Source organism: Pseudorca crassidens, chromosome 13, assembly GCF_039906515.1.
Source record: "Pseudorca crassidens isolate mPseCra1 chromosome 13, mPseCra1.hap1, whole genome shotgun sequence".
Taxonomy (NCBI): domain Eukaryota; kingdom Metazoa; phylum Chordata; class Mammalia; order Artiodactyla; family Delphinidae; genus Pseudorca; species Pseudorca crassidens.
In genome coordinates this window covers 11,688,092-11,711,979 of record NC_090308.1, presented here as the reverse complement: position 1 = coordinate 11,711,979, position 23,888 = coordinate 11,688,092, and the positions used below count along the sequence as shown (strand labels likewise).

At 39.1% G+C, this 23,888-nt stretch overlaps 2 protein-coding genes across 3 annotated transcripts in view; one reads left to right on the top strand and one right to left on the bottom strand.

Moving 5' to 3' along the window:
• Window positions 1-23,888, bottom strand: part of TFB1M (transcription factor B1, mitochondrial) — a 57,415-nt gene that overhangs the window by 8,150 nt on the left and 25,377 nt on the right. For both annotated transcript variants that reach the window (XR_010933609.1, XM_067701714.1), the window contains exon 5: window positions 22,964-23,083. Coding sequence is in view for 1 of the 2 variants with exons in the window: in XM_067701714.1 (XP_067557815.1) it covers window positions 22,964-23,083 (120 nt within the window). In the remaining variant the exon portion in view is untranslated. The remainder of the gene's footprint in view (window positions 1-22,963; window positions 23,084-23,888) is intronic.
• On the top strand, window positions 4,402-11,329 carry CLDN20 (claudin 20). The gene is made up of 2 exons (XM_067701692.1): window positions 4,402-5,265; window positions 8,523-11,329. The coding sequence occupies exon 2, from the start codon at window positions 8,619-8,621 to the stop codon at window positions 9,267-9,269; it is 651 nt and encodes a 216-aa protein (XP_067557793.1). The 5' UTR covers window positions 4,402-5,265; window positions 8,523-8,618; the 3' UTR covers window positions 9,270-11,329.

The following is a 23,888-nucleotide window of genomic DNA, read 5'->3' as shown; positions in this document are numbered from 1 at the left end:
TGATAAACAAATATGGATGCAAATACATTCATTCGTAATGAGTCGTAACTACCAAAGAGACACTCAAGTTGACTAGTCAGTACATACCCTTCCTATAAAAACCACCTAACAAGCTCTGTTATGCTGAGAGGGTTCTGCAGAGGCACGGAATGGGAACAAACTCATACAGACGATGCTGCAATGGTCACTGGCCACTCACTGGCACAAGGTACAGGGTACCAGATGCTCCTAGGCCGTGTGCTCTCAGTACCCAGGCCAGCTCTCCATTTGCAGAGCTATTCTTTAAATGTGTTCATGTTGTCCAGCTCTTCCTGTTTCTGACTTGAAAGACATTGTGTCTTTTTAAAGATGAATGCCATAGCTACTGGATCTCCTCCTTTACATGCTGATTTTACTAGTTTAACTCATGGAGGTTTGGGGGACCTCCTATGTATGTAACTGGAGGTATAAAAATAAGAGAAATGATTAAAACTGATGCAAGCTCTCTAATTTGGCAACATCACAAAGTCCACATGAACCCACCCAGGACCCTAGAGTGTGGGCAGGGGCTGAAATGTAGGAGACCCAGTGGGCAGAGAGAGAGAGTCACAGGGAAGGAAGACAAAGAGGAAGATGGGAAGAGGAGGAGAGAGGGGTGAGCTGAGAGCCAGGCCCAGACGAGGGGTGTTCAGCCCACTATCTGAGATACTACCAATAAGTGAGGACGTTTTTTAAAAAAAGTCCTGCTCTTCAAAATAATGTGCAAAGAGAATGCAGTGGTGAGGCCACACTAGGTACATACTTACATTATTTACGAGGTTGAAAAAACTAGGCTGACCTGCCAAGTGTCACCACAAACTCCAAGACAGTCTTAATATTCTAAAAGAATGTGATAAAGACATAGAAAACAAATCCTCAAGATCCTTTCACATGAAGACATAGAAAGGAGCAACAAAATGTTGTCAAAACAAACAATAGAGCAAATGGCAGTGCAACCTACAAGCAGAAACATACACGACTTGCACAGAGCCATCGGAGCCAGGATGGCCTCTTTAGACATTTGGGGACACACAGCAACCAGAGAAGAGCCATCATTTTTAACACGGTCCTCACTATAATCAGCTAGTCTACAAACTACCAATTCTAAAAGATAAAGCCTTCGGGCAGCCTAAAGCATTATTTTAGAACTAAAGTAACCATAAAGATGGAGGAAGTAACTCACTGACTGTGCTCATAGCCGATACTGTTAATTTCCCACGACTGAGTAGGAAGAAAAACATTATTTTAAGATTAAATCAATCACTTTAAATTTGTGGGACTGGAACAGGTAGCTATCTTACTTAATCTTACTCTGAACTTTAATTATTTTCAAGGTTGAAGAGAAAGCAAATGAGAAAAGACGCTGCTGTTTTTTTAAAATCAGAACCTTAACTTTTCATTGGAATTACGTGGGCGGCATTTTAAATACACAATGACTGGGCATCATCCCTGACAACGGAATTAAGAGCCACTGGGAGGGGCCTGGGCCTCAAGGCTTTTCTAAAGCTAGATGATGCTCACGTGCCGGCAGGGGTGAGAGACGCAGGTCTGGAGAACTACTTCCCACAAAGGTTTGGTATTGTTATTACTTCTCAAATATTCAGTCAAACTACCGATTCTTTGAGAAGAAAAAGAAAAGCTTGTCTTGACTATCCAGAGTATCATCACTAAGAAAAACACACTAAGGGAATCACATGTAATTTTTCCTTAAAAACAGATAAATAAAAACATTTTAAAGAAAACAGATGGGACTGCTGAGTCACCGGCCAGCTACTCTGCAATCACTCATGGACTTGGCACGAGTGAGAAGCAAATGTTTATATGTAAAGCTACAGAGATGTCAGAGTTCATTTGTTTCCACAGCTTAATCCAGACTACCACTGAAAGGAACGACTCATTATAATGAGACTTAAAAACACATTCTGTTCTAAATGGGGGCAGGGCTATGAGTGTATGAGGGTTTCAAAAATCACAGTATTCTGGGCCTGAATCCCACATTCCTGCTACTTATATTATGGACCTTAGTCAAGTTATTTAACTTCTCTGGAGCTTAGTTTTCTCGCTTGTAAAATTAGGACTTCTGTTATCTCATAGGCTTGTTTTAAGAATTAAATACCTCAACAGTACTTAGCATATAGGAAGCAGTTTATAAATGGTAGATATTATTATTACATCAAGATTATAAAACTAAAGAGTTGCAAAATTACTTAAAATGACAGTCTCTTAAAACAGGACAAAATTATACTTTTAATCATGTAAAGGTAATGTATTATTGTTATTTTATATACTCAAAATCAGCTTCTGAATTCATTCAACAAATATTTATCATACTCGACAATAAGGCAGGCACCACTCCTGGCCCAGGAGAACCTGGCGATTAACAAGACAGAAATCCCTGCCCTTGTGCGTTCACATTCTAGAGGTCTTCACCCAGAGCAAGCAGCAGAGGGGCTCAGACGGTAGGATACTTGACTTATTCTGAAGTTTAGAAACAAAAGGATTTGTTGATTGAATGGCTCTTGGGTATGGAATCAAGGATGTTCTTAAGATCCAGGGTCTACCAAATGGCAGGATGACACTGGGAAACTGGGGAGAACTGGTGTGGGGAAAGTCGAGAGCTCAGTTCTGTCCCTGATAGGTCTGAGATGTCTATCAGTGACGTCACACCGGCAGCTTGGACATATTCGGTTGGATGTTTAAAATTTTACAACTGTAAGATGCTACGGAAAAGCCCGAACGAACTTTTTGGCCAACCCAATACAAACTTTGGGTGTTTAGCGGGGAGGGCTGGAGAAGAGACATAAACTAAGGTAAAGATAAACAAAGAGTTATCTAGGGAAGCCTCTGAACTTAAAAGATTTAATTCTCTTTAATATCCACATTGGAAGTAGATAATAATGTCAATGAATTATATTTCTCTATACACCTCTACTTTCTAGCTCCTTTCTTATACAAGAAATTCTGCCTTGGGTTAAAGGCCTGTAGTTGATAAAAGTTCTTTGCGTTTCAGAAGTTTGCCTTTTTAAAACAGGCAGCTAATGTATCAGAATATAAGTGTTCTCATCAAGGCAGAAAAATAATCAAAAAGGTTTCGAAAACAGCAATGCACATTAAAGCATGCTTAACCCATTTACCCTCGGCAAGCTGCATTACGCTGGAGGTCAGAGCTGGGAGCAGACTGGTCCCTCCACCGGCCACCAGTCAGCCTCAGCACAGGTCAGTCTGCACGACAGCCACAGCAAGGAGCAAAACAAGCCAAGGCACTGAAGGGACCTGGTGGATTTCTTGCTACAGCAGTAGTAACAGTGCTGTTAGTGCCTGAAATTCAACTCTACTTCACTCAGTACTTAGACAAAGAACTGTTTATGTATCTCGATGAAATTAAGTAAGTTTATAAAGCAAAATTACAACACTATGGCTAAAAACACAAATCCACAGGCATTAGATTTCTAAGAGGAGAAAACAATATGTATCTTGCTACCTGCCAGACTTAGAAAAGATGAAAACCAACTAAAAACAACAAAAAATCCAGAAAAATCCAGATAACAGAAACATGCATATTTTTTAACATCTTTATTGGAGTATAATTGCTTTACAGTGTTGTGTTTGTTTCTGGTGTATAACAAAGTGAATCGGCTATATGTATACGTATATCCCCATATCCCCTCCCTCCAGGTGGTCGCAAAGCACCAAGCAGATCTCCCTGTGCTATGCGGCTGCTTCCCACTAGCTATTTCACATTTGGTAGTGTATATATGTCAGTGCTACTCTCTCCCTTCATCCCAGCTTACCCTTCCCCCTCCCCTTGTCCTTAAGTCCATTCTCTACGTCTGTGTCTTTATTCCTGTCTTGCCCCTAGGTTCATCAGAACCATTTTTTTTTTTTAGATTCTATATGAAACATGCATTTTTATTATTCACTGCTTTTAAAGAAATGGCTAACATCTAACATGGCTATTAGCAGTTGTAAAATTTTAAACATCCAATCATAAAATTATCTTTTTCTCTCTATAGTGGCTATGAATGTACAGCTTGTAGAATTAACATTACTGAGGTAGAAAAAAAATGAGAACCCAAAGTAGATGAAGATGAAATATGTCTGTACCATTATTCATGGTCTAGAACCTCAGTGTTTGATTTTGGTTCATCTAATATTTTTCATCACATTATTTTGGTGTAATTTCTTTACAATGCTTTCTAAAATCTCTAATTTACTAAGTTATAATTTATTTGTTTTTAACATCTTTATTGGAGTATAATTGCTTTACAATGGTGTGTTAGTTGCTGCTGTATAACAGAGTGAATCAGCTATATGCTTACGTATATCCCCATATCCCCTCCCTCTTGCGTCTCCCTCCCACCCTCCCTATCCCACCCCTCTAGGTGGTCACAAAGCACCGAGCTGATCTCCCTGTGCTATGTGGCTGCTTCCCATTAGCTATCTATTATACTTTAGAAATCTTTCTCAGTGGAAAGATTAATAGAAGAAAATTCAGGATACCGCCCCCCTGCCCCCGCCAAAAAAAAAAAAAAAGACTTGTAGGTTTACTGCTCAGATTCTAGTCAACAGCTGTTGCTGGGTTTTCTTTTTACTTTTATCCAGATACATAAAAAACTGTCTTTTGAATGTTTAGTTTGAAAGTTACCAGTTTTGTGACTCTTGATTTCAGACAAGTCAGAAGCACCAGAATAAACAGATAGTCTCAATTAACTGTCACTTGCGAAGCACAGTCTAGTGAAAAATATTTCAGACCATATTCTTTAATCGGGGACATAAAATAATAAACGGTATCCTCCAACATAGATAAAAATTCAGAAATAAATTATAACTATGGACTAAAACATAATATTAAAAGAAAAGAAAGTCTTTTGGGGAGCACCCAGATAACTCCCCCTCTGTATATAGTGACACAGAAGCATTTTCAGCTTTCAGGTTTCGACAAATCCTGTTGTAACAACAGCTCCCTCCCTCCCCCGCCTCTCTTTTCTGAGTTTTTCCCCAGCTCAAAAAATGAGATGGGGAACCCAGTATTTATCTCCTGGCACCACCAGCAGTTTTCCCTGCTCGGATTTCTACGTTGCTCTTCATTTGCTACTTGCAAGTTAACCTATTGGAGCTTCATCACTAATATTCAGAAGCTGTGAACTGAGCCTCAGGTATGTGGCTCCTCTTCATCATGCCTTACTGGGGTTCAATTGAAGACAACTGACAGAAGAGAGTTAAGTCACTGAAGGCTACTGACAAAAGGTATGGAAAACGAGAAGCTTCCACAATGCTTCGGGACCTAAATATAGATCTTCAAGTATAACTCGGTTTGAACCGTACATTGTAAATCTGTTTTTAAATACTAGATTTGATATAAATAAATCTTGTCTGGAAAACTGACTTTACATTTTAACGAAATCCAGTTCAGAATTTCTTTGGGAAATAGCTCATAAATTTAACATTATAGGTTCTGTTCTATATGCAACAGATTTTAGAACCACGAGAGAGTTCTCATTTAGAACTGTTTTCCATGCTTACTTTCACAGCATGTCACCACCATCACCACCACCGCTGAAACAAAGTATGCCTTTATTCTCTACGAGACAGAAATCTGAGAGAACAGGCCACAAACTGTACCATGCTTGTGGCTGGAGGGGGGAAAAAAAAAGATTTCACAGCAATATAGCTAAGATGCCAGTATATTTTTATAAAGGGAAAAGAGTGACCTTCATTTTGGAGAACAAATTCTTTCTGCATAAGTTCTCCATGCAGAAGAAAGCACTTAAAGTCCACTATTCAATAGTAAGTGGGCACCATGCTAACTGAACGCAATGTCTTATTGTTTATGCCAAGTTTGGCCATCTGTAATTTATCACTGCCAGCACTTGTTAATTAAGATGAACAAGCTGTCTCCAAGTCTGAATTACACTGGAATTTATAAAATGTATTGGTTAATGGGAAGAAAAGAGTTATAATTGGGAAGCTGAGCAGAGACTGATCAACACATAAAGGTTACTCAACCAAAGTAAAAAGAAAGAAAGGAGATGCTCGCAGGGAATGCTAACAGCAGTCTCGCTGTTGAAGAAGCCCTTAAGCCGAAAATGGTCCGGGAAGGCAGTAATTGAGTGAGCTGGCTGGAGTCTGAAATGTTAAAACCCAAACCTGAAAACAGCTATTATGAAACTCTAAACATGTGCTTCATTTTTTTTCTAGAAACTTTAACTTTCGTTCAATTTTGGTCTCAGATATGAAAAGAAATTTGGAAAACAGAAAAAGAATGAACTGTAGGATGACAGGCAAAGCCAAGGCACTTTGATGCTTAGAGTGAAACTGACTCTAAGAATTCAAAACCTCAGGGAAATCTCCTGAAACTACAGAATTTACGTTTTAAGATTATGAACAAAAATAGCACAATGGAGTTCAGATAGCCCAGGATTTAACCTCTTAGGGAATCAATGTTAGAACTATATTAAACTATACAACTGTATTAAAAGTAACACAGGCATGGATTCACATCACTGCAGATATTTCACAAAAGCCAGCCATCAACCTCCCTGGTGAGTCTCTGAAGCTACGCCACTTGCTCATTTGTTCTATTAATTCCCTCTGGAGTCTTTCTTTCTGTGTGAGAAAGGGAGTGAGTGAGGGGATGGTTAACGGTGCTTTGTCTCTAGATGTAGCATTCTCCCTGCTTCCAACAGGAAGTACACAGGAGGATTTCACCCGGAATTGCTGTGGTAAAGGGGGACAAGGGTGCAAGGTGCAGTGAGGTGGGAAGAGGTGGGGAAGTGGGCACTGCCGATCTTGCCGCTGAGGTCTGTGTGGCGTGGGGCGATCTACTACCTAAGTGTCCTAATCTGAAACAACACTGATGGCCAAGATTACATCTATGGTTTCCTTCATCTCTAAGTTCCTATGAAAACAAATGAAATCGGCCTAAGGAAGGAAGAGAAAAGAAAAATCCAGATGTCATTAAATATCAAGTGTCACATGACATAATATAAAGTTTAGAAATACTAATAACAATGTCAACTGTAATTTACTGAGTACTTTCTATGGGTTAGATATTGTTCTATACCATTTAAAATTCTTTCATGTATATGAAACTCCATGATATAGATACTATAATCCTCCCTGCTTTCCAGAAGAGAATACTGAGGCACAGAGAGGTTCTGGAAAGCCAAGATTTGACCCAAGTGCTTTAGATTCAGAGCTCATACTGCCTTTTGTGACAAATATATGAATCATGATAGAGCCATTCTAATACATCACTCAAAAATTCAGAGACACAAAAAGGTCAATATTGCTGTATTTCAGAAACCATTATATTTTCCTCAAAGAAGGCAGTAAGTACTGCCTGATTAAAACACAGCACGTCACAAAGGAAGTACTATCTATTCCCTCTTACTAAACGGAAGGAAGGGAGGGAGGGAGGAAAAAAGTGTAAATTATTTTTGAATCTCTCTCATACAAATAATGATGTGGTTACTTCTGGTATGTATTTGCAAGATTCAATGTCACTACTTCTGAATCGTTCTGAATAACCGGTTTTGCAGCAGACTACTTCATTTGGGTCAGGGAACGATTCTGGTCCCAACTAGAAAGGATCTCACATTCTCCTAAGCAACAGACAGTGGCTTAATTGTTTCAGTTTTGAGTAAGCTGTACCTGAAGGGAAACAACTGCTCACTTAGGTAAGGATTTTGCAAGCTGGAAATTAGAGATAATCATGCCAGTGACTTTGATTTCTTTTACTACTTTCTTCTCCTTCTTAAACAATTCACCTGGGCCACGTGAATGACACATGGAGAGTGTCTGATACATTTTAAAAAATAAAATCATTTTTTGAATGCTTCAAACTTTTCTAATATATATTTATAAATCCTTTTTAACAGGTGGGTTTAAACTATTCTTCCTTATTACTTATAGAGTATTTTAACTAGAAATAAGTTTTTAAAACCTGTAATACTATTAAAATTCTATATCAGGGCTTCCCTGGTGGCGCAGTGGTTGGAAGTCCACCTGCCGATGCAGGGGACGCGGGTTCGTGCCCCGATCCGCGAAGATCCCACATGCCGCGGAGCGGCTCGGCCTCTGAGCCATGGCCGCTGAGCCTGCGCGTCCGGAGCCTGTGCTCCGCAACGGGAGAGGCCACAACAGTGAGAGGCCCGCGTACCGCAAAAAAAAAAAAAAAAAATTCTATACCAGATATCCTACAGCTGGCGTTCCATGTCTAAAATCTCCTAACAAGGCACACAGACAACTTCAGCAGAGCTTAAATTTTAAATAAAAGAACAAAGTGGACAGCCCTCTCCTTTATGCCATGTATCAAGCACCACCCAACCAAAATCACTCAGGACAATGGCAGCCTCTGTGGGCCTGGTGTGAGCTTTTCTCCTGGGAAGCAGTGTCCTCATCCACTGCTGGGACCTATTCAGATGGGTTCTCAGCTCCCACTGTACACAGAAGTCTTTTTGTTTTTTCTTTCTTTCAACCCTGATTTCGTCTTCTTTCCCCAGCCTTTTGTTACCTGGTTCTCTACTGTACAGAAATAGCTACAATTCTGAGCAAGAGCCATCAGGATTTTCTAGGAGGACAAAGGTAACGGTGACGTTATGATCTCGGCGGGTCTCCAGCTCCTTGCTTTTGCCCTGGCCTTAACTGGGGTCTCTGGAGTGCTCATGGCCACCCTGCTGCCCAACTGGAAGGTGAATGTGGACCCGGGCTCCAACATCATCACAGCCATCGTGCAGATGCAAGGGCTGTGGATGGACTGCACGTGGTATAGCACCGGGATGTTCAGCTGCACCTTGAAGTACTCCGTCCTGGCCCTCCCCACCCACGTGCAGGCCGCTCGGGCCGCCATGGTCCTGGCCTGTGTCCTGTCTGCTGTGGGGATGTGCACTGCCACAATCGGGATGAAATGCATTCGCTTAGGAGGGGACAGGGAAACCAAGAGTTACGCTTGTTTTGCTGGGGGAGTCTGCCTCATATCTGCGGGGATCTCTGGTTTAATACCAACGGTGTGGTACACAAAGGAGATCATAGCAAACTTTGTGGATGTGACAGTTCCAGAAAGCAACAAACATGAACCCGGAGGAGCTGTCTACATTGGATTCATTTCGGCCATGCTGCTGTTTATCTCTGGCATGATTTTCTGTATAAAAAAGGATTCGGAGGCTTGGCTCCACCCATCCAAGCAGGAGCACGTCCCCACCACACAGCCAGAGGACCGTTCAGCAAACAGCCTGAAGGATTATGTGTGAATAACTGTGGGATGCACATGACTTAAGTGCCTGCTGTGATTTCTGTCTTTATTTTAGATTAAATACAAGAATTGTGCTTGCCTTTCTCTACAAAGAATGTAAAATACTTAAAAAATGAAGTTGTTCGAAATGCCAACAAACTTCGTGTACAATTATATCTGTTTTAGATGATTTTTCCATTATTGTTGTCATGTTTTATCTAAAGGTTTATAATGGAAAGAGGTTCTGATTATATTAATAAGGCAATGGAATTGATGGCTTTTTTTTTTCCTTTTTAAGATAAATTGTTGATACATCTTCCTAACTGGTACTTCACTGGATTTTATAAAAGAGCTCCACTGCCAAGTATAAAAAGCACCTTGTCCTGGTGTTAACCCAGGATACCCTCTGCTTCTGCTCCCTCTCCTTGGCAACCCCACAGTCACCTGCTTCTGTTTTCGAGCCCCTCTATAGGCCTGCGCCTTACGACGCAGGGAGGAGCTGCCCGCCTCCTTCACAGGATGCCCAAACAGGCCACCCCAAGTCCCCACCTACTGTCATCTCCCCGGCTCTGTTGACATTTTAGGAAAAATATCTCCATATAATGTGGCATTCAAAGATTAGGCAGAAATAAAGAAATTGGTAAATGCTACCACAGCAAAGCAAAACCAAACCAAACCCAAACTGAAATCTCTAGGACTTGTAATGCATCAAGTACAAGCTAAGTGAGAACATGAAGAGTTTGTTTTAAAATGGCTTAAGAACTGCCCTGTTCTGGCTGCTAATAAGAGGATTCTCCAGATTAAGTTCATTTTCCTCTATCGTTTTTGATTTACCCCTATCATTTAATATCGCACTGATTAGTATCTGGATGATAAAGGTTACTTTCAGGTTGTCATTTTTTTTCTTTTAGGTTTGACTCATGTTAACAAAAATGTTTTTATAAATGAGCTGCTTCAATTGGTTAATGGATGTGAAAAGAATTCTTAAAGAATAAAAGATGCTTTAAAAGATGTTAAATTATGATATGTAATTCAAACACTTTATAAGAAAATAAAAATTGAATTTTCTAATGTGCAAAGGTAACATTGTACACTGTTGTTTCTAACAATTTATTTGTTCATTTACGCTTAGGTATTGTTCATAATACAGTGGTAAAGGGGAAAAAGGCTACTTCATTGTACATTAATAACTCATGAAGTGGGAAGTTATCTTTTATGTGAGTAAATAATTTTGGATTGTGCATACAGACATACAGACTAAAATGTTTTATACCTGTTTTATTTGGTAGATCGTCCTCTTCTGTATCATCATCACATATTAACAGAATAGCTAAAATAAAGGTACGATTTCACATGGGAATTAGGAAGGCATTGAAAGTATATACTCCTGGACTTCCCTGGTGGCGCAGTGGTTAAGAATCCGCCTGCCAATGCAGGGGACACGGGCTTGAGCTCTGGTCCGGGAAGATCCCACATGCCGCGGAGCAACTAAGCCTGTGTGCCACAACTACTGAGCCTGAGCTCTAGAGCCTGCAAGCCACAACTACTGAGCCCGTGTGCTACAACTACTGAGCCCATGCACCACAACTACTGAAGCCCTAGAGCCCGTGCTCTGCAACGAGAAGACACAGCAATGAGAAGCCCACGCACCGCAATGAAGAGCAGACCCTGCTTGCCTCAACTAGAGAAAGCCCGCGCGCAGCAACGAAGACCCAACGCAGCCAAAAATTTTAAAAAATTAAAAAAAAAAAAAGAAAGTATATATTCCTTTTGAGCGGTCAAGATACTTTCTAAACAAATGCCATCTATATTTTCAGCTATATGACTTGAGAATATACTGACGTCTGCGGATTTCCATCATAGCCTATAATTTTGCAGAACCCTGTTGCATATCTCTTACCTCCAATAATTTTGTTCATTTCATTGTGCTTCCTACATATAAAAAACGTGTCATCTGCAAAAATGCAATTTTGTTTCTTCCTTCCTTGGATTTATAATACTTATTGCTTATTTTATTCTTGAGTACATATGAAAGCATAACTAACGTTAAATTAGATTGTAACAGTAAATACTCATTTCTATTCAACACTTATTTTATCTGATTTTTAAGGAGGACAACTCAGGTATTTTTTTCTAATTATAAAACTGGTTTTTAGTTTACATATTTATTTCTTTTACACTCATCCACTTTCAAAAAGCATTTGAGTCAACTTACAATAAAACTGCTGGTCCGATAAACAGAAAAACCAAAAGATAAAGAAGAAAGGTTAAAATGACAAAGAAAAGGAAGAGAGAAAGGATGCTATTAAATAATCCTGGTTGAAGGTTGCTGAAGCATGAAATGTAGTTTAGAACTTCCCACACAACCAAGTCGGAGAAGGCCACATAAGGAATCTGATAGTTTTGTCTCCTGGAGGAAACCAACAGAGGCCGTTGCTGCTGCCATACTGCCCCGCCCCCCCATTCCCCAGCTGTTCTGAGCGCTGGGTGCTAATGGCTCATAGATGTGGAGCCGCCTCTACTACAAGGTGAGGGCACAAACTGTTCCTAGGAGGTGGCCAGGAGCCAGACCGACTGACAATGGTACAACAGCCGCCCCTTGCCTCGAGGGAGGACAAAACCTGTGGGGCCGTTTGTGCCCCAGCGCCCCGCTTCAGACCTTACCCTGGGACCCCCGTGGGACCAGGCTGAAGCTGCGTCTCCAAGCGCAACAACACCCTTGCTTAGCTTTTGCCCTGCCTTGGCCTGCTTCCCTCACTCCTCCTCTTCAGAGTCTCCTCAATACATCACTTTCCCGAAAATCCTTACCCCAATCTCTGCTTCTAGGAAGCCAGACCAAATACAAAAGAGTATTAGTTAAGCAGAAAAATATTAGTCTTCTGACCTTATGTCCAAAGGATTTTCAAATACAGGGTAACAGACAGCAGAAGTAACAGCCTCAGTATCAGATTCAAAAAACACAAAAGCATGAAAAATGGCTGTTTCTTATGTGGACCCATCCACTTACTAAGCTTATTTGACCAGAGGTCGAGGCCTCAATAGCTGGGGGCTCGTAGCTGAAAGCTTCTAAGATGCTGTTCTCAAAGGTCATGCGTGGATGCCCCAAAGTGCTGACCTTTTCTTTATGTCACAGGTGTAGCATCATTAATACTTATGCTTTAAATCTGTACCATGTTTGGGAGTTACTTGCTCCATGTGCCAAACTTCTAAACAGGCAAAACTATATATAAGTTATATGTATGTCTTAAAAGTTATAATCCACATTATTATATCAGGATATAACAACTTAGTCCATAAATATTTGTTTATAATCATAACAGTAAGCTCTACCTTTCACTGACTGCCTCCCTGTGTGAGGTACTCCTGTTAGCACTGTATATTGATTATTTCTATTCCTCACCAACAATCCTTCAAGGGTGGCATTATTGCCCCAATCTGATGTATTATTAACTTATCAGCTTAGTAACATGACCAAGTTCTCCTAACTAGGAGCGCTGGAATTCCAGGAGGCCCAGCTGACTTCAAAGTACTTCTAGTTCTTCCACTGCTGTGTACTGCCTCTGTTTTATCAATCAGAAGAGCCGGTTGCAATTCTCAGATTGTATCTAAGTGACTTTTCTACGAGGTTGGGGTACAGGACAGTGGTGTGGGAAGGATGTTAAATCACCAGACCCATGACCACAATTTATAAAAGAAAAAAGATGACATAGAATTTTGAGGGACTAGCTAATGGCTCAGGACTTCTCACACTTGAGTATGGTTGTCCCTCAGTATCTGTGGGGGATTGGTTCCAGGAACCCTACACATACCAAAATCAGAGGACACTCAAGTCCCTTATATAATGTGGCACAGCATTTGCACAGAACCCACACACATCCTCCCGTATACTTTCAATCATCTCTAGATTACTTATAATACCTAATACAATGTAAATGGTATGTAAACAAATAGTTGTCCTATATTTGGCAAATTCAAGTTTTGCTTTTTGGAACATCCTGGAATTTGTTTTTCTTGACTATTTTTAATCTGGGTGTTGGCTGAATCCACCAATGTGGAATCCGTGGATACGGAGGGCCGACTGTAATGTGCAGACTAGTTGAAATAAAAATTACTGTGAAACCCCAGAAATATATGAATTCTTAGGGGTCTTCAGATGCCAGCTTGAGAAACTTCAGAAACAAGTCTTACGTTCTCATGGAAGCATTTTTCAACTGTGAATTTGCACTGCAAAAGAGACATTTTGTTTTCTAATTGGTAAAATAATTTTATGAACTCAACAGTGAAATTAAAATACAAAATTTAAAAAATTCTAACTTAAAAATCCATATACTACAAACTCTAGTAGTTTACGAAACATCAGAGTAGACCAGTTAGTCTAATTTTAAGAACCTAAGAGGCTGTGTTTTCTGTAAATAGAAAAGAATTTGGGGTTCAAACTTTGGGGACTGGGCTAGAGAAGTTAATGAGAGGGAAGAATCTGGCAAGAATTGAGCTCAACTACTTAGGAGCAGGGTGTAGTTGTAACAGCTCCACAGCTGTGAGAGTTCTGCCATTAAAGCTTGATTAAGTTAATTTAAAGACTGATCATTAGAAGGGTTAACCGATTCTCACAGGAAAACTCCTAAGATGGTTATAAATAAGCCCTTCTTGTTATATCACACAGGAAGTTCTCCATGTCTATTCTTAGAGTTTTGGTTGAGAACAAGCACTGAAGTTTAGTAAATTTTTTCTGGGCATATTTTACCTGTGTTATGCTTATGACTTTCTCTTCTTGCGTTTAAAAGGGATTAGCCAGAGGGACACCCTTGTACTGTTATTTTTATCATCTCTGTACGAACTCTTCCCCATTCTTACTTAAGAAAATGAATTTTTAAAGATTTGCTCAATGTACCTATCAGTCCAATATTCTCTGGCTTTCCTCAGAGCATTCCTGAGTTGCCCTAATATGGTAAAGCTACTTCAGAGCAGCAGCATATTCTTTTACAACTAAAATTTAATCACTTGATTTATTGTTTTCCTTTATCATAATACATTCTCTCTCCTCTTTGAAAACTGCCTTCCTGGATTAAAAATAAATCCTCTGCATGTAGTATTTACAACATGATGAAAAGCACATACAGAAAACTGGTATGAGTATGTTTAATTTGCCAAAAAGCAAACATCCTCAATAAAAAGAGAATCAAAGACATAGCTAGCTTTTTAACGAATAATAGTTTCATAAGACCTTAAGCCTGGAGGAAAAGTACTTTAACTATATGTGGATCTTGTCCCTAAATCAAAGATAAAGTTGACAATAACCTCTAAACACCATCAATTACTCTCAACTAGGTAACTAAAACAAAGAGTTAGAAACTTTCCAGTAAAAATATTCTAATATCTACCCTGAGAAACCCCTGGTAAAATGTAGATGTCTAAAGATTCTGGATTACAGCAATCACCATAACTTTAAAAGCCTAAAAGTGAAGACAGTGGTTTCTGATATAACTGGCTCTTATACTACTGAAAAAGCTATATACACATATATACGCACTACGAGAAGAGAGAAGGCTATATGGTGACTTGGTTTTCTTTATTACAATGGCCACCTATTCTAGGATAAAAATATCCCTGAGAGCACCACTGGGTTAAATCTGATCATGATCTGTATCTCCAATCATTAAGTTCTGTCTAGGATCTAATAGGATCTATTATTTTGGAAGAAGTCATTTACAATATCTGAAAGCTTGAGATGCTGAAGGGAGGTAATACTGACCTTGATTTAGAAAAAGCTGACAATTAAGTCTGTTATAAAAGTGGAAGATGGACTGAATTCCTAAAGTCACCCGAAAGCGTGGCTAACTGTGGTCGACAACATGGCAGAGGACGTGGAAGGTGGCAGCAAAGGCCATGGAGATGCCTCAGATCACGGTTCAATTTGTACAAACAGGTCAAACGCTATTGGTCAGGGGCTCCATTCTAAATCTATAACTTACGTCTATACCTAAATCTAAAAACCACATGATTTTTTCACGATATCTACTTATATTAGTGAATGTCAAATAACGTAAGGGTAACTTTGCAAGACTTGAGAGTTTCAGCAAGAAGAAAGCTGTCCCTCGCTAGCTGTGCGCTCCCTGAAGGCAGATGTCTGACTGGGCTACCGCTCCTGTCACCACCCCCTCTGCCCAGCTAGGGCTTTTCATGCGGCTGGGGCTCAGGATATCTTCAATGAAGAAATAAATAAGTTTTTATAGCACACGTCCTGTAGTAACTCATCCAGCAGTGCTTTTGCTAAACTAGACACTGGCTTACTGATTTGTACTTTTGTCAGAGAAGCTTGGTTTCTGTAATTAGCACTTACTCTTCTGTGATTAGCATATAATAGTCAGAGTCTAGTTTAATATCCAACTAGTTTTCCACAGATGACTAATCACAAGTAATACTGTCAAAACAAGGTCTCTCAAAAAAATGGGGGAAAAATCATGATAAATATAATATGTTCGGATCTTTACAGTGACATCAGCATCCTGGCAGCACGACTTGTCTCTCTTTCTCTCCCCTTTTATATACAATTCATCATTCATAACCGAATAGAAAAAAGTGCCTCTGCACGTTACACCGGACCAACCAGGAGATTTCCACCCACCTGTGCTTCAGGAAGTAGACAGACAGGACCGGGAAGGGGGCTGTGGACCCCAGGAAGGCAGTGAGCCTGCCCCACACCCAGCACCTTGATGGGGGTGGGGTGGGGGGAAGTGAAACCGGCGACTGAAAACCGCAGCAGACGCTCAGGGAGACAGAGAACTTGCAGACGTCCAGACAAACAGAGGGAGAACCAGGCACGCCGCCAGAGCGTGATAAAGACAAGCGTGGAGCTGAGAAGGAGGAACTCAGGAGTGAGCCCCCCTCCTTCCCTAGAGCGACACAGCAACGTGCTGGGCTTTCACCAGGACAGTGGTGACCTCGCTTCACAGAGGAGGTGGAAAGAGAAAGGGGCGAGTAACCGACCTCCCGGCTGCACAGATCGCAACTAGATGGACCTGCTTCTCTCCAGCAGCATCTGGATTTCTGAGGAGGGACCTCCATGACTGGGGCGAGGGAGAGGAAAGGGAAAAAGGCAGACAGGAATAACAGAGTGCATGGAAGGTGCTGTTCTCTGCTGTCTGCCTTGGGATTTCAGCAAGGGGTCTGCCATGGACCTCTGGGCGGACCCCCACTCAAGGCTGTGAGCACTCAGAGCCTCAGGTGCTAAGCCCAAACCTTCCGCCGCTCTGCCACCGACTTTTTCTGCCGAACTTTATTATTTTTTTTTTTTAACACCCCCTTCAGAGTGCAGCCCCAAAGCCAGATCAGGTCAAGAGAAACCAAAAACTTGAGCTATAGCGCCACCTTCTGGAAAACAAAAGAAGGGTTTCTATTTGCCAGTCTTATTTTAACAAAAGTAAAACTAAGTGTGCTACTTCAAATGAGATGGCAGAGGCACAAGTCATCAAACACGATGAAAAACTGGTAATATGGTATTCACAAAAAGAAAATGATAATTCTCCAGTAACTAAACTCAAAGGCACAGAATATTGTAATCTAACTTACAAAGAATTCAGAATAGCTGTTACGATGAAATTCAGTGAGCTACAAATAAACTCAGAAAGGCAATTCGATGAACTCAGGAATAAAATGAGTAAAAAGAAGGAGTTCTTTACCAGAGAGATTGAAATTTTAAAAAAGAACCAAATTCTGGAGCTGAAGAATTCAATGAATGATATGAAAAATACATTAGAGAGCTTAAGAAATAGGGCAGATCAGACCAAAGAAAGAATTAGCAACTTGGAAGACAGGAATTTAGAAATGACTCAGGGGTGAGAACTAAGGTTTTTAAAAAGTGAAGAAATCCTAGGAAAGCTATCAGATATGATGAAAAAAACAAATATAAGAATAATCGGTCTTCCTAAAGGAGAAGAGAGCAGAGAATGTATTTAGAGAATTAATTGCTGAGAACTTCTCAAACCTGGGGAAAGAATTAAGCATACATGTCCAAGAAGCTAATAGAATACCCTATCACCTCAATGCAAAAAGACCTTACCCAAGATACATTATAATGAAACTGTCAAAAATCAATGATAGAGAAAGAATCTTAAAGGCAGCAGGGGGCGGGGGGGAGGAAAGTAACCTACAAAGGAACCGCCACTAGGCTATCAGCAGATTTCTCAGCAGAAACACTACAGGCCAGGAGAGAATGGAATGACATATTCAAAGTGTTGAAAGATAAAAACTGCCAGCCAAGAATACTTTATCCAGCAAAGTTATCCTTCAAGTATAATGAACAAGTAAAGGCTTTCCCAGACAAACACAAAGTGAGGGAGTTCACCACTAGACCTGCCTTGCAAGAAATGCTGAAAAGGAATTCTTCAAGCTAAAATAAAAAGACACTAATAATGACATTAAAGCAACAAAAGAAAGTGCACAATACTCTTGCAAAGGTGAAAAACAGTCAGAATTAGAAAACTTTATATTAGAATGGTGTGTTAACCACAATTATAGCATAAAGGCTTAAGGAAAGAATATTAAGGATAACTATAGCTATTACAATTTCTCTGTGAATCCACAGCATAAAAAGTGAGATATCGAAGATATAATCGAAGATAGCTATTACAATTTCTCTGTGAATCCACAGCATAAAAGTGAGATATCGAAGGAAGAGTGAAAGGGTGGAAACTTTATAGACAAAGATAAGGTGCTATCAGCATAAAAAGAAGTGTTTTGTTTCTGAGATGTTTTACATAAGCCACATGGCAACCACAAAGCCAAACTCGACAGTAGAGTCATGAAAGATAAAAAAGGGAAGACTGAGCAAGTGACCATGGAAACCCACCACATTAGAAAGGCAGACAGAAACAGAGAGGCAAAAGAAACAATGGTGATACAAAACAACCAGAAGGCAAATGGTAAGATGGCAGCAGTAAACCCTTGTATGTCAATAATCACTCTAAATATAAATGGACTGCATTCACCAATCAAAAGGTACACAATGACTGCATGGATTAAAAAACCAAAACCCAACTGTATGCTGCCTACAGGAAGCTCATTTCGGCTCTAAAGACACACATAGGCTCAAAGTGAAGGCATGGAAGTGGAAACCAAAAGAAACTGGGTAGAGCCACACTTGTATCAGACAAAATAGACTTCAAGCCAAAAAATGATAACAAGTGACAAACAAGGTTGTTATGTAATGATAAAAGGGTCAATACATCTTGAAGATATTGATATAATAATGGTAAATATATATACACTCAACATTGGAGCACTGAAATATATTAAGCAAATACAGTAAGTCCCCTACATACAAACCTTCAAGTTGTGAACTTTCAAAGATGTGAACGTGCCCCTGTATGCCAGCTGTTGTGCTGTACTACTGTACTTTTCAAGGTACTGTACTGTAAGATTAAAAGTGTTTTTTAAAATTTTTGTGGGTTTTTTAATGTATTATTTGTGTGAAAAGTATTATCAACCTATTACAGTACAGTACTATAGAGCCGATTGTGTTAGTTGGGTACCTAGGCTTTGTTGGACTTAGGAAAAATTGGACTTAAGGACACACTCTCGGAATGGAACTCATTCGTATGTAGGGGGCTTACTGTACTAACATATCCAAAGGGAGAAATAGACAACAATGCAATAATATGCCACTGTCGGCAATGGACAGATCATCCAGACAGAAAATCAACAAGGAAATGTTGGAAACCATACTCTAGAGCAAATAGATGTAAACATATAAGGAACATTCCACTCAACAGGAGCAAAATACACATCCTTCTCGAGGGCACATGGAACGTTTTCAAGTATATATCATATGACAGGGCATGAGACAAATCTCAGAAAATTAAAGAAGATGAAAATCACACCAACTATCTTTTCTGACCACAATGGTATAAAACTAGAAATCAGCAAGAGGAAAGCTGGAAGATCTAAAAATACGTGGAAACTAAACACACTTCTGAACAACCAATGGGTCAGAGAAGAAATCAAAAGAGAAATAAAAAATTATCTCAAATAACAAATGAAAATACAACATATTAAAACCTATGGAATGCAGCAAAAGCAGTTCTGAGAAGTTTACAGCAATAAATGCATATATTAAGAAATCAGAAAGATCTCAAATAACCTAACTTTATACCTCGAGGAATTAGAAAAAGAACAAAGCTAGCAGAAGAAAGGAAATAATAAAGATCAGACTGGAAATAAATGAAATGAAGCCCAGAAAAACAATAGAAAGAATCAACAAACCCAAAAGCTGGTTCTTTGAAAAGATTTAAAAAATTGACAAACCTTTAGCCAGACTAAGATAAAAAGAGAAGACTCAAATAAATAAAATTAGAAACGAAAAAGGAGACATTACAACTGAGACTACAGAAATACATAGAACCATACAAGACTATTATGAAAAACTGTATGCCAACAAATTAGACAACCTAGAGGAAATGGATCAGTTCTTAGAAACACACAACCTATCAAGACTGAATCATGAAGAAACAAAATCTGAACAGACCAATAGTGAGCAAAGAGGTTAAATCAGTAATCAAAAACCTCCCAAAACAGAAAACCCCAGGACCAGATGTCTTCACTTGAAAATTCTACCATTCAAAGAAGAATTAACACCAATCCTCTCAAACTCTTCCAAAAACAGAGGAGGAGGGAATACTTCCAAATTCATTCTATGAGGCCAGCATTACTTTGAAGCCAAAGCCAGATAAGGACACCACAAGGAAACTATAGACCAATACCCCTAATAAATACATATGCAAAAATTCTCAACAAAATATTAGTAAGCCAAATTCAAGAACACATAAAAAGGATCATGCACCATGACCAAGTGGGATTTATCCCTGAGATGTAAGGATGGTTCAACATACACAAATCAAAAAATGTAATACATCACACTAATAAAATGAAAGATAAAAATCACCTGATCACCTTACTAGATGCAGAAAAAGCATCTGACAATTACAACAACCTTTCCTGATGAAAACCTTCAGTAGATTGGATATAGAAGGAACATAGTTCCACAGAATAAAGACCACAAACAACAAATGCACAGCTAACATTATACTCAGTGGAGAAAACCTGAAAGCTTTCCTCTAAGATTAGGAACAAGACAAGGATGCCCACTATCACCACTCTTATTTATTTAAGAATATTGGAAGTCCTAGCTAGACTGATTAGACAAGACAAAGAAAAGGCATCCAAATCGGGAAAGGAGTAAAACTGTCACTATTTGCAGAGGATATGATTTTGTACATAGAAAATCCCAAAGACTCAACCAAAAAACTCTTGGAAGTAATCAACAATTTCAGTAAAGTTGCAAGACACAAAAATCAACATACAGAAATCAACTGCATTTCTATATACTAAGGATGAAACATCTGAAAAGAAATAAAACTATCCATTCACAATAGCATCAAAAACAATAAAATACTTAGGAATAAATTTAATCAAGAAGTGAAAGATCTGTACAGTGAAAACTACAAGACTTTGCTGAAAGACATCAAAGAAAACACAAATGGAAAGACATCTTATATTCATGGATTTGAAAAATGAATATTACAATGTCCATCCTACCCAAAGCCATCTATAGATTCAATGCAATCCCCATGAAAATACCAATGCCATTCTTTACAGAAATAGAAAAAAGAATTCTAAAATTTGTATGGAACCACAGATGTCCCTGAATAGCCAAAGCAATACTGAGGAAAAAAACAAAGCTGGAGGTATCACACTTTGAGATATCATACTTCCCGATTACAAATTATACTACAAAGCTACAGTAAAAACAAAACAGAACAAAAAACAGTAATGTTACTGGCACAAAAACAGACACACAGACCAATGAACAGGATAGAGAGCCCAGAATTAAACCCTTGCTTATATGATCAACTAATATTTGACAAGGGAGCCAAGAGCACCCAATAGGGAAAGCATAGTTTCTTCAATGAATGGTGTTGGGAAAACCGGATAAACACACGCAGTGAAACTGGACTCCTTTCTAGGATCAAACACTTAAACACAAGACCTGACACTACACAACTCCCAGAAAAAAACAGTAGGAAGTAAACTCCTCCACTTGGTCCTGGCAATGATTTTTTTTGGATATAACAACAAAAACACATAGAACAAAAGCAAAAATCAACAGAAGGGACCACAAACGTAAGAGCTTCTGCATAGCAAAAGTAACACTTCACAAAATGAAAAGACAAACTACAGAATGAGAAAAAATTTTTACAAATCATATACTGGATAAGGAGTTAACACCCAAAATATAAAAAGAACTCCTACTACTCAATAACAACAAAACCCCAAATAATCTGATTAAAAGATGGGCAGAAAAACTAAATAGACTTTTTTCCAAAGAAGATAACCTAATGGCCAACAGGTACATGAAAAAATGCTCGACATCACTAATCATCAGGGCAATACTAATGAAAACCACAATGAGATATCACCTCACACCTGTTAGAATGGCGATCAAGAAGGTAAGAGGTAAGTGCTGGTGAGGATGTGGAGAAAAGGGAACCCTTGTGCACTGCTGGTGGGAATGTAAGTTGGTGCAGCCACTACGGAAAATGGTATGGAGTATCCTGGCAAAATTAAAAACAGATCTACCATATGATCCAGCAATTCAACTTCTGGGTATTTATCTGAAGAAAATGAAACCACTAACTCAAAAAGATACATGCACCTCTGTATTCATTGCAGCATTATGTACAATAGCCAGACAGGGAAGCTAACCTAAATGTCCATCGATAGAAGAATGGATAAAGAAAATGTGGTGTATATTTTATATACATATATTATGGAATATTATTCAGTCATAAGAAAGGAGGACACCCTGACAACACAACAATCTGTGACAACACAGCTGGACCTTGAGCACATTATGCTAAGTGAGATAAGTCAGACAGAAAGACAAGTACTGTATGTTATCACTTACATGTGGAATTTTAAAAAGCCAGACTTGTGAAATGGTGGTTATCGGGGGAGGGGGAGACAGGAAGCTGTTTAAAGGTACAAACTTACAATGAGTCGTAAATAAACCCTAGAGATAAAATGCACAGTAAATATAAACAATATTGTATTATAATAAAACTTGCTAAGAGACTAGAACTTAATTATTTCAACTATCAAAAAGAAAGGATAATTATGTAATAAGATAGAGGTGCCAATTATTGCTACAATGGCAACTATATTACAATATATAAATGTACCAAGTTAACATGTTGTATACCTTAAAATTTATACAATGTTAAATGTCAAATATATTTCAATAAAAATAAACAGATAATGTTTGATGTAACTTTAGTTAGAAGTCTCCATCAGAAATCACAAAGAAATACTGATTTCTTTTTTTGAGTATTGTGTGACCATATAACTCATCTTAAATACTGGGATACTTTTAAGGGTAAAAGGGGATAATAATAATAATGATAATAGCACCACCAGGGCAACATGGATAAACCTAGACATTTGGTCACACTATAGAAGGAGAAGAAAAATTAGAATAAGAACGATTCATACTGTGATGTTTATGGTTCTCATTTAGGAGAGGTAAAGAAAAAGGTGTGGTACGGTGTGCATATAAGGTCAGATTCTAGAGATAATTTCCTATGACATATCCTCACAGGAGCAAAGATTACAATTAAACTCCTAATTCTGGTATGCTAAAACAAACAAAAAGAAACTCACCTCCGGTTTGGGGATGAAAGCCTGACCTGGAATTGTCAAGATGTGCTGAACGTCGCAGAGGTACTGGGCCATGATGGAGAGGCGACTACGCTGCTTGCTTCCTGTACTGGCTGTAAGTCTCTGCACAAGGACACAAAGGAATTTTAGCAAGTAATTCATTCATTATCTATGAACACTAGGTAGATTTTCTGAGATAAATTTTAAAAGCATAGGCTATCTGACATGATACAAAGCCAACATGGAGAATATTTTCCTCCAGTACTAACTGAGGTACATCTAAGAAGCGTGAATTATATCATATACAGTGCACTCAAAAAAATCATATAAGAAAACTTCCCTACCACTGGCTGTTGGGATTTTCAAACCACTGTTATATTATGTAGAAGACACTGTATGAAACAAGTAATCAATAAGTACTGATAAATGAAAAAGTTAGCAAGAATAATGAAGAACTAAAAATGCTTTAATTTTATGAACTACCCCAATATCTGCATGAACATTTTCAGTGGTGTGCTTTTCTTTACTTAAATTGTAATAAAACCTTGAATATTCAGAACTATTGAAGAATTGGCTGTTTTTGCAACTAATTTTTACAAAAAACTAGGAATTTATTCTCTTAAGCACCCAAACTTTTTTTTTTTTTTTTTTTTTTTTTGGCGGTACGCGGGCCTCTCACTGTTGTGGCCTCTCCCGTTGCGGAGCACAGGAGCACAGGCTCTGGACGCGCAGGCTCAGCGGCCATGGCTCACGGGCCCAGCCGCTCTGCGGCATGTGGGATCTTCCCGGACCAGGGCACGAACCCGTGTCCCCTGCATCGGCAGGCGGACTCTCAACCACTGCGCCACCAGGGAAGCCCCAAACATTTTTATTTTAACATTAGGTATATTCAAATTAACTCATAAATACAATTTCAACCAATAACCCA

What these genes read in the sequence shown, in the direction of transcription:
- CLDN20 (XM_067701692.1), top strand. Translation starts at nt 8,619, where the DNA reads ATGATCTCGGCGGGTCTCCAGCTCCTTGCTTTTGCCCTGGCCTTAACT.